Source organism: Myotis nattereri (genome assembly GCF_964212035.1).
Source record: "Myotis nattereri genome assembly, chromosome: 14".
Classification (NCBI taxonomy): Eukaryota; Metazoa; Chordata; class Mammalia; order Chiroptera; family Vespertilionidae; genus Myotis; species Myotis nattereri.
The window spans coordinates 49,450,939-49,467,122 of record NC_138089.1 but is presented as its reverse complement, the minus strand read 5'-3'; the positions used below and the strand labels follow the sequence as shown (position 1 = coordinate 49,467,122).

The window sequence follows — 16,184 nt, the reverse complement described above, 5'->3', positions numbered from 1 at the left end:
AAGCATTTAAAATCCTATTTTCCCACGTTTTATACTTTTTTGTGGGTTGTTTTTTAACTTAGTAGTTTTTTCCGTGTTTCCTTGGCTCAATCTACAGAGTATCAGCCCACCACACACATCCAGTGCCTTGCCAGCCAGAGACAATAGGCTTGTGCATGTCACGTCCCACGGAGGGGAAGAGGGACACGTGACCTCCACTGAACTGAGGGCCGGCTGGAGAAGGAAATGTAAAGATTTATGAGGTAGATAGAAATTATCACTTCACAGGCTCAATCCCTGCAGAAAAGATCAGTACATTCATCTGTAAAAAAAATAAAGATGAGGTAGGACTTAGGCAACGTTGTACTTTTCTTGTTCTCTTTAAACAAAAGAAAAAAAGAAATTTCCCTGAGACTGTTTCTTCCTTGAAATTCAAAAGGAGAAGAGAGAGAGAGAGAGAGAGAGAGAGAGAGAGATGCACACCCCAAACACAAAAGCCTAGAAAATGTGATTAGAAGATGAGGATTCGATTGTTGCCAAAGTCAACCACGACGATCATCCCATCGGGGGTGACGGCGATGCCGGAAGGACGGTCCATCTGCCCAAAGCCACTGCCCTGAGCTCCAAACTTGCACAGGAAGCTGCCGTTGGACTCGAACATCTGTACCCGGTGGTTCCTGGAATCGGCCACAATGATGCGCCCCTCCTGATCCACGGCCACGCCCTGCGGGCGCAGGAACTGCCCGTTGCCGGTGCCCTCCGAGCCCAGGAAGCGTGCAGACTGGCAATCGGGGTGAATCACCAGGAGCCGGTGGTTGTTGAAGTCGGTGACCACCAAGTGGCCCTCGTGGTTGAAGGCCACGCCCCGAGGGGAGTCAAAGTGCTTCCAGAGAGCCCCCTCGAAGCCATACTTATTCAGGAAGACGCCGTCGGGCCCAAACAACTGGATCCGGTGGTTCCGCGTGTCTGAGACCAGGATCTTGCCCTCAGAATTCACCGCCACATCCCAAGGGTAGTTGAACTGCCCGTTTTTGGTCCCTTTCTCGCCAAACTTGAGGAGGAACTGGCCCTCGAAGGTGAAGACCTGGATTCGATGATTGTCCTTGTCGGCCACCACGATCCTGCGGGAGGCGTCGCAGGCTACCCCGGCCGGTCGGTCGAACTGCCCGGGCCGGGAGCCCAGGGTGCCAAATTTGTGGTGGAAGGTGCCACAGGGCTTGAACACCTGGATGCGGTTGTTGCTGCGGTCGGCGACCACGATGTAGCCCTCCTTGTCCACACTCACGCCCCAAGGACGGCAGAGTTTGCCATCGCTGTCGCCCTCGCTGCCGAAACTCAGGCCCGGGATCCCAATGCCCACGTAGCTGCGGCCCGACTTGACCACCACCTTGAAGGGGCTGTTCTCAATGTGCTGGTTGCACAGGGTGACCGACACCAGGTGCTCACCCTCCAGCTGGGGCCGGTAGCTCACCAGGTAAGTCCCATTCTGCTGATCACTCACCTCGGCCCCAAACAGGTTGCCGTCAGGGCCCAGGACCACGGCTGACATCAGGTCGCCCCCCGAGAGACGAGGCTCTCCATCGTGGTCGTAGCCCATGACAGTGAAGGTGGCCACCTTACCCTGGAGGGCCCGCTTGAGGCCATCGCCCGTGGCCTTGGTGAGCGGCGCGAAGGCCCCGCTGCTGACGAAGCCGAAGGACTTGATGGCGAGGTACAGTGCCTGGTCGGGGGGCGTGAACATGACCCGGTCGTCTTCCTGGGGCTGCAGGAAGCTGCGCACCGTCTTCAGCTCCTGCACCTGGGCCAGCATGCGGTCTCGGGCCAGCAGGATGTCCAGCGCCCGGCCCTCCTCCAGGACCTGCTGGACGGCGCTGATGGTGCTCTCCAGCTTGTTGAGGTTCTGCCGCAGCTTTTCCACCTGCAGGTACAGAGACTTGGCCTTCACCTGGCGGATCTTCTCTACCTGGAGGGAAAGGTGAGGATAGGGAGAGAGGACACAGAGGCTTAGAGCCAAGCACAGAGGCTTACAGCCCATCACCTGACACTAGTCAGGAAGAACCCTCAGACAAATCCGTGCTGAGGAGATAATCCACAGAAACAACTGGTCTGCACTCCTCAAACTCAGCAAAATCCAATGGCAAAAAAAGGCTGACGAACTGTTCCAGGTATAGCGGATGACTACACAGACATAAATAAATGCAATGAGTGATCCTGGATTGGGCGGGGCAGGTGTGAAAGGAACAAGGTGGGGAGAGCTGACTTGTGCTACTAAAAATACTATTTCTTTTTTTTTTTTTTATATATTTTTATTGATTTTTTACAGAGAGGAAGGGAGAGGGATAGAGTTAGAAACATCGATGAGAGAGAAACATTGATCAGCTGCCTCCTGCACACTCCCCACTGGGGATGTGCCTGCAACCAAGGTACATGCCCTTGACTGGAACCGAACCTAGGACCCTTCAGTCCGCAGGCCGATGCTCTATTTCTGAAATTTGACTACTGACTGACTGAGGAGTAGATACTAGCACAGAACTGGGATTAAACTTCCTGATTTTAATGAACTATGTGCTTAGCTAAGAGAATGTTCTTGATCAGAGGCAATAAACAGTTTAGAACTTGGGGGATAAAGGGACATCGTGTCTCCAACACCAACTTACTCTCAAGTCAGATCCATACATTTTATATATACTAGTAGAGAGAGTGATGAAAATAGGGCAAAATATAAATAACTGGTGAATCTGGATAAAGGATGTGTGGGGTTTCTTTTATTATTAACCCCTGCAACTTTCTTGTAAGTTAGAAATTAAATAAAAATAAAAAAAAAACAGCCCTCTAGCAAGTTGTTTATTGAGTATCTACATTGTGTCAGGCACTGGAGGTACAGTGGCCAAGGGAAAACATGGATGGTTCTTGCCCTCATAGGAGATTATACTTTTAAATGACATATACTCAAGCAAGCACACAGAGAAACAAGGTAAGGTAATTTCTGGTGATGATGGGTGTTAGAGAGTAGGAATGAGAGATACAAGACAGCGTCTAGGGAGGCTGGATTTAGACAGAGGGATGTCAGAGACCCTTCCTTTCACAAGCCAACAGCTAAAAAGAGTGATCCAGCCTTGACCGGTGTGGCTCAGTGGATAGAGCGTTGGCCTGCGGACTGAAGGGTCCCAGGTTTGATTCCAGTCAAGGGCATGTACCTTGGATGCAGGCGCATCCCCAGTGGGGAGTGTATAGGAGGCAGCTGATCGATGTTTCTAACTCTCTATCCCTCTCCCTTCCTCTCTGTAAAAAATCAATAAAAAATATACCTTTTAAAAACACCACCCTAAAGTCATTTTAAAAAAAATACATGAGTAAAAAGAGTGATCCAAGCAGAGGAAAGAATAGGCATGAAGACCCTGAGGTGGGCACTTGCCTGGAATTTCAAAAAAACTAGCGAGTTTTACGCAGGGAGAGACGTGAGTGGATGGATGGATGCTCTTATATAACCATAAGGAGCATGTGTTGGAGGGGACAAGGGAGGAAGCAGAGACCAGCGAGCACCCCGGTGAGGGGGGATGGCATCTTAGGCCACAGTGGTGGCTGTGAAGGTGGAGAGATGGAGAAGTGGCAGAAAGGATGCCAGAGGCAGAACCAGCAGGGCTTCCCAACAGCCGAGGCCAGCCTTCCACTCCCAGAAGACTGAACGGTCAGTGCTGCTAGGGAGAGCCTGCAAGGCCTTGAATAAAATGCCACCCCCACCCTCACCCACAAGAAAGATACCGAGAGAGTAAAGGGAGTTGGTGAGGACCTAATTCCACATTACACCTCCTCTGGCCTCCTCTCCTCACCTCTAAGAACAGGTTTTAGAAACCTTCAATAGGAAGCCCGAAAGGCCTTACCCACAAAAGGTGGAAAAAGGAGTCCCCTAAATCTAAAATGCTATAATAAACATGGATCCAGATCTGCCGCAGTAATTCCTGCCTCGAAGGTGGGATTTTTGTCTGACCAAGGAAAACGCAGTCGTTTCTCCATTCTTTTGCATTAACGAACTAAAAGTCCTCCAATTCTAAGTGATTTCCCTCAGGAAGGGAGCACCAAGGTCACCCAGCTAGTTCACCCTGCTTTGCAGAGGACCGTGAATGCTGACTGCTCCGAAAGCTGCAGAAAGCCTTTTTCAGAAGGCGGGGAGGCCTGGATTTTCATCGGATTTTCCCTTGGGGAGTGATGAGGTGATTTCTGACCCACTCACATGCGTTTTCATCTGCTCACCCTGGAAGCAAGACGCGAATGTGCAGAGAGAGCCTTGTGGGGACAGGTCAGAGAGGCTTTGTCCTTCGGTCTTGCACTGGACCAAGCCTCCAGGCTTTGGTTCTGACCCCTCAGCCAGGTGGTTGTCGCTAACCCCAAGAGGAAGCCACACCCACTGGAAATTTATAAGCCACAAGAATGAAAGGTGGTACACCTGGCCTTCCAGTATCTCAATGTACAATAGGTGAGATGCAAAAAGGCAAAATCTTATCACAAAGAGGTGCGCAGGCAGAAAAATTCGTAATCAATTAAAGGGAGGGGGATTCCCACATGATGTGGGGCGGGGTACCATAGCGAAAAGTCAAGATAAAAGAGTGTGTCCAGAATGAACAAGCCTATCTATTTTGGGAGGAATCTGAGAATGAGTGCTTGGGCAAGTAGAAATAATAACGTTTATTGCCCAAAGAAATGGACTCTACCCGCGCGCGCCCCCCCCCCCCCCCAATTTGCTTCTCTTAGCATCAAAACTTGCTTTCCATTCCTCTTGAAAGAAAACTGCCTTTGGAGTCAGCCTCACGGGAGGGAGGATGAGAAGGTAGGTGAGATCCGCAGAAACACACAAAGGCCTTTTCATCGGCAAATCCAGAAGAGCGAGTTTGTGGCAGAGTTCACCACAGAGCTCTCAGGTTGCAAGGAGTGGGCCCCCTTTCAGTTATAATGAACATTCGTGGGTGGCATGAGGCTGACAGGCCACGGGGGCATCTGAGTGTCTGATAACCGTGTCAGGGCCACAAAGGTGCCTAAATAAAATATGTGCTGAATTAAATCTTGGGACTTTTTTCCTCCCAAGGAGTCTTCCTCTTCTTATCAAAAAAGCAACCGAGCCATATTCCTTGAGAGGTTGGACAAAGCAGAAAGCAGCGAATTAGGAGCTAACTAAATGGGAGAATGCAAGATCCGAGGTAGCCTTCCAGAGAACATTTTAGGGCGTAGTGATACGTGAGGGCTACCTCCGGAAATAGAGGTACCACCTCGCTACCATCATATAGTTTGATGATCAAAACAAGCATGCTCACCCTTTATATGTGGTCTCACGTGTGTGCTCAGAGAATGTAATTACAGTGGAACTGGGCGTGTGGCACAGGCCCATTCACAAGCATATTCCCCTCTGCCCTCTGAGGGAGAGGGAAGGTCAGACAGGACAATGCTGGGATGGTGACTTGGGTAGGGAGAGCCATCTTTCCAGCTGATTTTTAAAACATGTATATTTGTATTGATTTCAGAGAGGAAGGGAGAGGGAGAGAGAGATAGAAACATCAATGATGAGAGAGAATCATTGATCGGCTGCCTCCTGCACGCCCCCTACCGCAACCCGGGCATGTGCCCTTGACCGGAATGGGATCTGGGACCCTTCAGTCCGCAGGTCGACGCTCTATCCACTGAGCCAAACCAGCTAGGGCTCCAGCTGATTTTTTATCTAAACAGCACACCAGTGTGCTCAGCATGCTTTCCTGCTCCAACAGGAAGAAAGGGCACAACGCTCACTGCCCTGGCCAAGTGGAAAACTGGCTTTCCACAAGGGTTCAGGAAGTGCAACCAGCCAGGACACCGAAAATAAGGATGTTGCCTACCAGCCTGCTTTCCTAACAACGGCTTCAATTGTCCGTCCTTTCAGCTTCCTTCGGAGCGTGTGTGCCATAGAAAACTCGGGACTCCTTCCAGTCTTGGTACCCGACCACTTCTGAAAAGGCTTCTTGTTATTTTACTGCCTGGAGAGCACCCACAAGGTTCCAGGGACCCCTGAATTTTTTCTGCCAATGGAACTCTGGTCAACTACCAAGTCATCTAAATTGAGAGCTGGGGCCCAGGATCTGACATGTGGTTCATGGAAGAAATGCTGGCCGGCCGAGGAGGCCCGGACTGGGGGTGGGGTGTGCACTCTCCCCATTACCTTCCACAGCAGCTCGCACTCCCGCTCCTCCAGGGCCTTCTTATGTCTTGCAGTCACGGCCTTGACCTCCGACTGTACCACCTTGGCCTTCATCTCCACCTGCTCTGCCACGGTCTGGGCCTGCTCGATACTCAGCTGGAAAACCAGAAACAATTGCATGGCACCAGAAGACCTTCACACGCTTTCAACAAAACATTTAAGTCTGCCCCCACCCAACCCCCACCAGACCTGAAAAGCGAACACCCAGGGCCCCCCAGACCGCTTGCTCCACTTCCTTGGAAAGAAAAGCAGACACTTAGGGAGAGAATGGCATCTGTCTGACATGTAACTGAAGGAGTTGCTGGCAAGCGCTGGGTGTCTTTGTAGGGGAAATGGCACCTACCCGGTGAATGTCAGGACTATTAAGAGCTACTCTGACACAGTGAAACCAGTGTAGCTGGGTCGCAGCCGAAAACTGGGGATACGGATCAGATGTGAAATGCACTACCCCGGGCACGCGAACAACTTCCTTCCCACAGACTGTCTGGCCTTCTCACTGCCCACCTGGGGGAAACCCTGTGGGCTGGGCCCATCCCGCACGTGAGGGTTATACAACAGGCTGCAAGCCAGCGGCTATCCATCACCTTCCTGTCATGTCATTTCCAGCCAGAACCAACCCACATGCATACTGGGAATATTGGCCACCTCAGAAACCGTGCCCTGTGGTTAGAGACCATCAACACCACCACCCCTCCCACACACACACCCTGTACCACCAGCTCTAGTAAATCAGCCAGTTTAATCAGACGTATTATTGTTCATAAAAAATTAATCCAGACAGAAGGCCTCGTGTTTTCATTAATATTACATGACACGTCTTCAAAAGGATTTCTCCGAGATACTGAGGTATTAAATCAGGGATCCTACTAGTAAACTGACTGCTGATGGTGCAGTAGTCTCAGAGCTGGCGTCCCAAACCAGGAGGGGCCTGGAGAAGCATAAAGAGTTTGGAGCCTGGCCTGGGCTCAGGAATTGGTGACGGGTGACCAGCCATCCTTGTACCCCGGACAGAGGAGTATCCAGAATACGGAACACATCAAAAACTGGGGCAGTCCTGGGCAAACCAGGCTGATGATCAACACAGGAGTCGGGTAACCGGGTTCAAATCCTGGCTCCACCGCCTACTGGTTGAAAGGCCTTGAGACGAGTTCCTGGCCCCCGACCCTGGTAAAGGGGGACTGTGAGAAAAAATACACAGAATACATGGGGAAGAGCAGACCACAACAGCTGGCAAGCAAAGATTCTTCCCTAGAAGTTCCAGTAGGAGCATAGAGCATTCTTTTCTTTTCTTTTTTTTTTAATACATTTTATTGATTTTTTACAGAGGAAGGGAGAGGGATAGAGAGCCAGAAACATCGATGAGAGAGAAACATCGATCAGCTGCCTCCTGCACACCCCGCACTGGGGATGTGCCCGCAACCAAGGTACATGCCCGTGACCGGAATCGAACCTGGGACCCTTGAGTCCGCAGGCCGACGCTCCATCCACTGAGCCAAACCAGCTAGGGCTATAGCGCATTCTTGCTGACACCCTGATTTTGGACTCCTAGCCTTCAAAGCTGCGAGATAACACATTTCTATTGTTTTAAGTCACCCAGGTGGTGGTAAGTTGTTGAAGGAGCCCCAGGAAACTAACAAGCAGCCAACAAACGGAAGCAGATGAATTTGTCCAAATTTTCCCTTAAGATCAAAAACCAGAATGACCAACAAAGCGAAAGTGTGCCTATAAACAGATATAATGGGGTTTGGTAGATTTCAAATGTCGCAGGCTGTCAAGTCAAGATTCATTCAGAAAAAGAGAAACCTCACTAGACATTGAAACAGAGACCATTTACAGAATCGGGCTAACTAGGAATTGGAGCAGGGCTAGGACAAAGGGCACGCTGAGGATGAGAGACAGTCAGTCACTGGGGGAAGTAGCCACCAACCCCTCGGGGGTTCCCAAGAATGACGAGAAGAAATTGGGGTTTTTCCCGTTCATTCTGGGAGCGGCAAAAGCAAGACATGGGAAGCAACTTCTGCAGCCAGGATGAAAAAATGCCCCTGATAACAACACGAAGTTAAGAGGAAGAAGCGAGTCCCTTCTTCCCACGTCCAGGTAGTGGCTGGAAGGGAGTGTTGCAGCCCCAGCGTCCATGGTGAGAAAGGGTGGGAGAGAACTCAGTGACGGGTACACCCTGTTTTCAGGTGTGTTGGTTATTAATTAGCACAGACGTGTCCACACCCGACACAGCCAAGCCTGTGTCCGTAATATCTTTTTCTTAAAAAATATGTTTTACTGCTGAAACCGGTTTGGCTCAGGGGATAGAGCGTCGGCCTGCGGACTGAGGGGTCCTGGGTTCGATTCCAGTCAAGGGCATGTACCTGGTTTGCGGGCACATCCCCAGTGGGAGATGTGCAGGAGGCAGATAATCGATGTTTCTCTCTCATCGATGTTTCTAACTCTCCATCTCTCTCCCTTCCTCTCTGTAAAAAAATTAATAAAATATATTTTAAAAATAAAATAAAATATGTTTTACTGATTTTAGAGAGAGGAAGGAAGAGGGTGAGATAGAAACATCAATGATGAGAGAGAATTATTGATCGGTTGCCTCCTGCACACCCCCCACTGGGGATGGAGCCCAAAAACTGGGCATGTGCCCTGAAACAACCACTGAGCCATGCTAGTTGGACCATAATATTTCTTTTTTATTAATTTCAGAGAGGAAGGGAGCAGGAGAGATAGAAACATCAATGATGAATAAGAAAAAAAGAAAGTAAAGAAAAAGAAAAGGAAACAATGATGAGAATCACTGATCAGCTGCCTCCTGCAGGACCCCTACTGGGGATTGAGCCCCCAACCCAGGCAACCGGGGCATGTGCCCTGGCCAGGAATCGAACCGTAACCTCCTGGTTCATAGGTCAATGCTCAACCACTGAGCCACACCAACTCAATGTTTCTTCAATGATCAGCAGAGGTGGTAAGCTGCTTTCTATTTTCACCAATGTCATTCATTGTATACCAAACTGATTTCTATAAAAAAAAAAAAATCACAAGATTTGAAAATAACAAGGCCAACACTCCTGTAGGGCAAGAACTGGCTGGGAAGGCAACGACCACCCCCTTTGCGTGGGGGGTGGGTGGGTTGGGGCGCTTATCATGTGACTCTGCTCTGCTCCCTCAGGCCCTGCCAGATCCCTGCAAGCCAAGCCCTTGGGTTTGGAACTCCCATTCTCTAGCAAGAACCATTTCTTCCACTTTTCAAGCAGGTGGAAGGGGAGAAAAGCTCTTACTACAATCTCAGTCATCCCCAGGCATGCACGGATAACATCAATCCTAGGGTTGAGAGTCATAAAGGCCGTGTTGCAGACAAAATGGGTCTTGGCTTTCTAAATCGTGCACAAACCAGTCGAGCACTGCATTCCAAGATGCGCAGCCAGGACCTGCTGAACTCGTTCCCATTATCGAGAAAGCAGGGCCTCTGGAGGAGACAAGAGGCAGGTGGGCTGGGGAAGATGACAGTGGGGAAGGGGCTGGGTCAACTTTGAAAACAGAAACACACTTTGCAGTTAAAATTAAAACAAACAAAAAACAACAACCAACAAGCATGGGGCTTGAAGAAAAAATGTTATCTTCTAAATGTTAACACAGAGCCAATCAAACATCTGAAATTGAGGGTCTCAATCTCGGCAGGCGAATCAGCCAGTGCGTGCCAGCTGACCACTCAGTACCGAGGAGTCTGAGGCCATGTGTGGGTTTCCTAGGGCGGAGTGCAGAAAGCGATTAGTGATGTCTGCCGTGGAGAACAGTGGTGGCCTGATGGCTGGTATTTAGAGTGCGCCGATAACCAGAAGAAGATAAAAGTGCATAAACTCGCAGGCCACCATAGCAGATAATGAAAAATACTCTACTGTACTCATATAATTGTAATCACATTTAAGAGCTTTGAAACTATGATTCATCTTAAAATTGTCAGTACATGGCTCAGTGGTTGGAGCGTCGGCCTGCAGACCAACGGGTCCAGGGTTCGATTCCTGGTCAAGGGCATATACCTGGGTTGCAGGTTTGTTTCCCCACCCTGTTCGGTGTACATGCAGTGCATGTAGGAATTAACCAGTGGATGTGTCTCTCTCACATTAATGTTTCTTCTCTCTCTTCCTCCCTCCCTCTTTCTCTTAAAAGAAAAACATTATGGAAAAAATATCCTTAAGTGAGCATTAACAAACAAAAAAGTCAGCACAGTTTTTCCTTCATTAGTTATATATAAAATAAATGTGCATCTTACACCCAATGGAATCTTAAATGTGATAAAAGACATAAAACAATTAAAGAATAAAGGCTCTCTTATGTGGAGAGCAACCATATTCCTATCCTGCTTATAAATATCCCCAGGTAATCAGTGCACCTTATAAAACCCTCTAATTACACAGGTGACCAGAATGATGTATATTTTTCAGGAACAATCAAAATAATAGAAGGCTCTTCCCCACCAGCGTGGCTCAGAGGTGAGCATCGACCTATGAACCAGAAGGTCACAGGTTCGATCCCGGCCAGAGCACATGCCCAGGTTGCAGTGTGGGACTTGCAGGAGGCAGCCGATCGGTGACTCTCTCTCATCACTGATGTTTCTATCCCTCTCTCCCTCTCCCTTCCTTTCTGAAATCAATAAAAATAAAAAATTAAAAAAAATAATAGAAGGTTCTAAAAAGCAATAAAAATGATGAGGTAACACTACAGACATCTTCCATGCTTTCTTTGTTACGGGCAATTCTAGACTCTCGTCAGGGTAATTCTGTCTAGAATTAATCAAAGGATTTACTTCTGGGTGCTTTTTATAAATACAAAAAGCTAAATTAACACTGGATTAAAAAAAAAAAACACAGTCAATGGGAGAGATGTCTTTATGTATACTCTTCCCACCCAGGAATGATTTATTAAAAGCTTACACAGAAATTAATCTTGAAAAGAAGCTGATGAGGACAACAGGATGGGAGGAAAAGAAGGTGCTCAAGCCCTGGCCAGCTTGGCTCATTGAACAGAGCGATGGCCTGTGGACTCAAGGGTCCTGGGTTTGATTCCAGTCAAAGGCACATGCCCGGGTTGTGGGCTCAATTCCCAGTGGGGGGCGTGCGGGAGGCAGCTGATCAATGATTCTCTCTCATCATTAATGTTTCTATCTCTCTCTCCCTCTCCTTTCCTCTCTGAAATCAATATATATGTTTAAAGAAGGTGCGCAAGACAAGATGAGGGAAGTTAATACACAAGCTGCTTACAGGGCATGACTGCTTATTTATTACTAGAGGCCCGGTGCATAACATTCATGCACTGGAGGGGGGGGGTTGTCCCTCAGCCCGGCCTGCACCCTTTTGCAGTGCGGGAGCTCTCGGGGGATGTCCGACTGACAGCTTAGGCCTGCTCCCCAGAGCCTAAGCCACAGCTGGACATCCTTAGTGCTGCGGAGGCAGGCTGCCGTGTTCGCCAGCAGTCAGCCGGGCTTGTGGCTGAGCAGCACTCCCCCTGTGGGAGCACACTGACCACCATGTGGCAGCTCCTGCATTGAGCGCCTACCCCCTGGTGGTCCATGCACGTCATAGTGACCTGTCCTTCCACTGTTCGGTCATTTGCACATTACCCTTTATTATATAGGACAGGAGAACAGCCAATATATATCTCAAGTCTTCTGGCCCCAATACAAACACATAAAAGAGGGTCAGTGTGTGATTTGGGGTCCTGAAGTGACCTGAAAAAAAGGCAAAAAACACCCTACAGAGGGGAAATCAATAAGACAAATATCCTCTGGTTGAAGAAAGGGAGCGGAGTTTCTGAAATGTTTTTCTAAAACGCTGTTAAATGTAAATTAAAACAACCCCCTAAACTGTACTGAGCCCATACACATTGTAAAATATATTCCTGGGTTACTAATACTCATTTAAAGGTGGTGTAAACACCCTAACCGATTTGGCTCAGTGGATAGGGAGTCGGCCTGCGGACTGAAGGGTCCCGGGTTCGATTCCAGTCAAGGGCATGTACCTTGGTTGCAGGCACATCCCCAGTGGGGGATGTGCAGGAGGCAGCTGATCAATGTCTCTCTCTCTCACTGATGTTTCTAACTCTCTATCCCTCTCCCTTCCTCTCTGTAAAAAATCAATAAAATAATTTAAAAAAATAAAGGTGGTATAAAGTTGATATGGACTTAAATCTACTACCTGTCTACCTGCAGATGTGGTTGCCTAGTATCCTTTACTTTGAGATGTTAAATGCTCATTCATTTGCTCCAAAGGGAACTCCCTATCATAGTGCCCCCAGCCACTGTGCCCAAGGAGGAATGAACGAAGACAGGCCAGTCAAGGGCCCTTCCCTGGGATTTTGTATATGAACTAGAGGCCCAGTGCACAAAATTCATGCGAGGGGCGGGGGGTGGGGGGTGAGTTTTGTCCCTCAGCCCGGCCTGTACCCTATCACAATCTGGAACCGCTCAGGCAATGTCCCAACTGTCCGATTGCCAGTTTAGGCCCAATCCCACAGGGATCCCTGCAGATAGGGCCTAAACTGGCAGTTGGACATCCCTCTCACAATCCAGGACCACTGGCTCCTAACTGCTCGCCTATCTGCCTGATTGCCCCTAACCACTCGCTGGGGGGGCGGGGCTGGCCGGGGCAAGGGCCGTGGTCATTCTGGTCTTTGGTTTTTCTGCTGTTTCTGTCACTGGGCTTTTATTACATAGGATGCTCCAGCCTCCTCCACCGACCTGAAAAGGGAAGAGGAGGGGGGAAAAGGATACCCACTCTTTCTCTGAGGGTGGCTTGCTGAACGGTGCAGGCCCGAAGCTATCACCACTTAAGCCCACCTTTCTCTCCGCACTACATGGACAAGCCCAGATCCAGTAGCAAGAATGAGGTTACCATGGAGAGAGGGATGGAGCTAAATGATTGACAGTGCTGGCACCAAGGTCTGCGTCCCTGGATACCTGAAGCCTGATCCATCCATATTCTTCTACCTGGTCACCTGAGACTATTCATTCCCTTTTAGCCAATGGCAACCAAGAGTCCTAATTAAGACAGCATGGGAAATTTTTAAATTAGGTCATGGTGCATTCAAGTTCTTCAACCATGATTTTCCTTCATATCTGGGGGGGGGGGGGGGGGCGCGTGTGGTGGTGGTGGGTTACACATGCATAAGAAGGGGTTGGGGAGCTAGAGAGAGGACACCTGCTCACAGGCTTCCCAAATGAGAAACTGTTAGTTTTGGATTCAAACTGCAATTCTCTTCACCCTTAGTGTGCCTCTGGCAGGTTATTTGAGGTTGATTTCTCTGGAGCAAAGTGTTCTCTTTGCAAAATGGAAAGAATGACACCCACACCATAAAAGCACTACTATGTATGCATAAAGTGCCTATTTCAGTGCCTGGAACAAAGCAGGAGCTTAGTAAACAGGTTTGGTAGTCCTCACTGAGGAAAAGGGAAGGCCGATTGGTTAAGATCTGGTTGCTTGGGCAAAGCAATTAATTTTGTTCCTCCATTTCCATTATTTGTAATAGAGGGGGAAAAAATGTTTCCTTGATCTACTTTTGGGGATAGTTTAAATTAGTTCACTAGAGAGAGTAGGCATTCTCAGCATAATTGTGGCAGCTTTCCACCATGGCAAGCTGGAGTGTCCGCAGGGGACCTTCGCCTATTAGGATGATCAAAGAAATGATAAAAGACAAACAGGAGATAAGGGACAAAATTAATCCGAAAGTCTAGAGTAACATTGCATCTGTACAACCTAAAACAATTATGCTTAGACATTAAGCTCAGTTCTCATTGTTGTGCAAAATGGTGTAATATCTGTTACACTTGCTTTAACATGAAGAGTGACCATGTTTATTTTTTTTTAATGTATATTTATTTATTGATTGGTTTCAGAGAGGGAGAGAGAGAGAGATAGGAACATCAACGATGAGAGAGAATCATCGATCAGCTATCTCCTGCACACCCTCTTACTGGGGATTGAGCCTGCAACCCGGGAATGTGCCCTGAAGGGGAATCAAACGGGCAAACTTTTGGTGCACAAAGGCAAGGCACCCCACGGAGCCACACCAGCAAGGGTGACATCAATGGTTCTTTAAACTCCCCAGGTGACGGTGTCTTAGAAAGAAGCCTGCAGGGCAAGCACTGGGCAAGGTCCTAACTGTAGTGGCATAAAAAATGAAAACCACAAACCACTTCATTCACGGGAACACAGTCATTAAGATAGAACAGAAATAAAACAGAGTATGTACCAGTGAGGGTGCTGACACGTGAGACGTAACAGCAACCACGGGACAGAGACACTCTGAAGGCATAATAAGAATACGACAGCCGAAACCGGTTTGGCTCAGTGGATAGAGCGTCAGCCTGCGGACTGAAAGGTCCCAGGTTCGATTCCGGTCAAGGGCATGTACCTTGGTTGCGGGCACATCCCCAGTAGGAGATGTGCAGGAGGCGGCTGATCGATGTTTCTCTCTCATCGATGTTTCTAACTCTCTATCTCTCTCCCTTTCTCTCTGTAAAAAAATCAATAAAATATATTTTTTAAAAAAAAGAATACGACAGAGTAAATCATTCCAGAAACAGACTCTCAAACCTTCAATTTTAGGACGTGGATATCAGACAATTTGACTCATCAGAAAGATTACTTCAACATCATGCACAGGAAAGTGACAGCTGTGGAGAAATATATTAAAATCTAAACCATCCTTAAACCATCTTCCCTAGAGCACATGGTCAGTTCTTCAACCACTTTCCTAAAAGATACTTTAAAAAAAAAATAGATTTTATTGATTTTTTTACAGACAGGAAGGGAGAGGGATAGAGAGTTAGAAATATCGATGAGAGAAAAACATCGATCAGCTGCCTCCTGAACACCCCCTACTGGGGATGTGCCCACAACCAAGGTACATGCCCCTTAACCAGAATCGAACCTGGGACCCTTCAGTCTATAGGCCGATGCTCTAACCACTGAGCCAAACCGATTAGGGCTAAAAGATGCTTTTTTAACAATTCACTTATTCAAATACTCTAACAATAGTTTCCTATTCTATTTCTGCTCAAGGATTAGCAGTGTCTATTTTTCCAGCTTAGCCTACAAAACAAAGGCTAACACATCTCATGGTGTTTCCGTGTTCCTAAAACCTGGATCAGGCAAGGAGATTCAAAATCAGTTCAGGCACACAATATTACCTGGCTGCGTGAGAGAACGGTGCTATGCCCCAAAGTTACGTGTGTCCCCAACCCCAAAGGGATAGAAATTAAACAGAAACAAGAATCTAAATGACTTGATCACCCAGGGAAGAAGTTTTGAGACTCTGAACCTTATGGGAAAGTGCCCATATTCGCTTCTTTCTCACCTATAAATAAATAAATCTGAATAGCAAAGGTCTCTATCTGAAAAGCATCAAGCTCCCAGGCCTTCTGTGTAGTCCATCTGGAATTGGGGAGGGGCTGGATGAGAAACAGACAGATGAGGTGATAGGGGCCCAGGCTAAGTGTATGGAACAAGCCTAGACCAGCCATTAACTTTGGCCACATCCTAATCTGCACAAGACTTCAAGGTGGTCCCCACCCCTGTGCCCCAGCCCCAGGGATTATTGCTGCATGGATATCACATGAGCTCACTTGGGTCATTGTTCCACCAAGGCCCCCACACACTGGCGTCTGCCCAGTAATCTACACACGCCATCTAAAAGGTAGTGGGAAAGGTTTTATGCACAAGGAAGTAGGTGAAGGAAGGACTGACCTGGATCGCCTGGCGGCCCTGCTGGGCGTCAGCCAGCAGCTGGATGGTGAGTGCCCGGGAGTCCTGCAGTGCCTCCTGGAGGTAGATGAAGCTGTGGCCCCCGTGCCGGCCCATTGTACACTCACGACAGATGGGCACCGAGCAAGTGTCACAGTACAGGTGCAGCACCTGGAGACGAGAGAGGGGACAGGCATGAATGAGAGCCGCAGGCCTGGGGACAGAAAGGACAGCAACAGGGGCTCTGGCTCCCA

The 16,184-nt window shown here is 48.5% G+C and overlaps 1 protein-coding gene across 1 annotated transcript in view; it reads right to left on the bottom strand.

Annotated features, from left to right (window-relative positions):
• Positions 1–490: 490 nt before the first annotated feature.
• Positions 491–16,184, bottom strand: part of TRIM71 (tripartite motif containing 71) — a gene marked incomplete at both ends in the record, with an annotated part of 59,457 nt that continues 43,763 nt past the window's right edge. The window contains 3 exons of the mRNA XM_081106203.1: positions 491–1,942; positions 6,161–6,295; positions 15,934–16,101. Coding sequence (XP_080962329.1) covers positions 491–1,942; positions 6,161–6,295; positions 15,934–16,101 — 1,755 coding nt within the window. The remainder of the gene's footprint in view (positions 1,943–6,160; positions 6,296–15,933; positions 16,102–16,184) is intronic.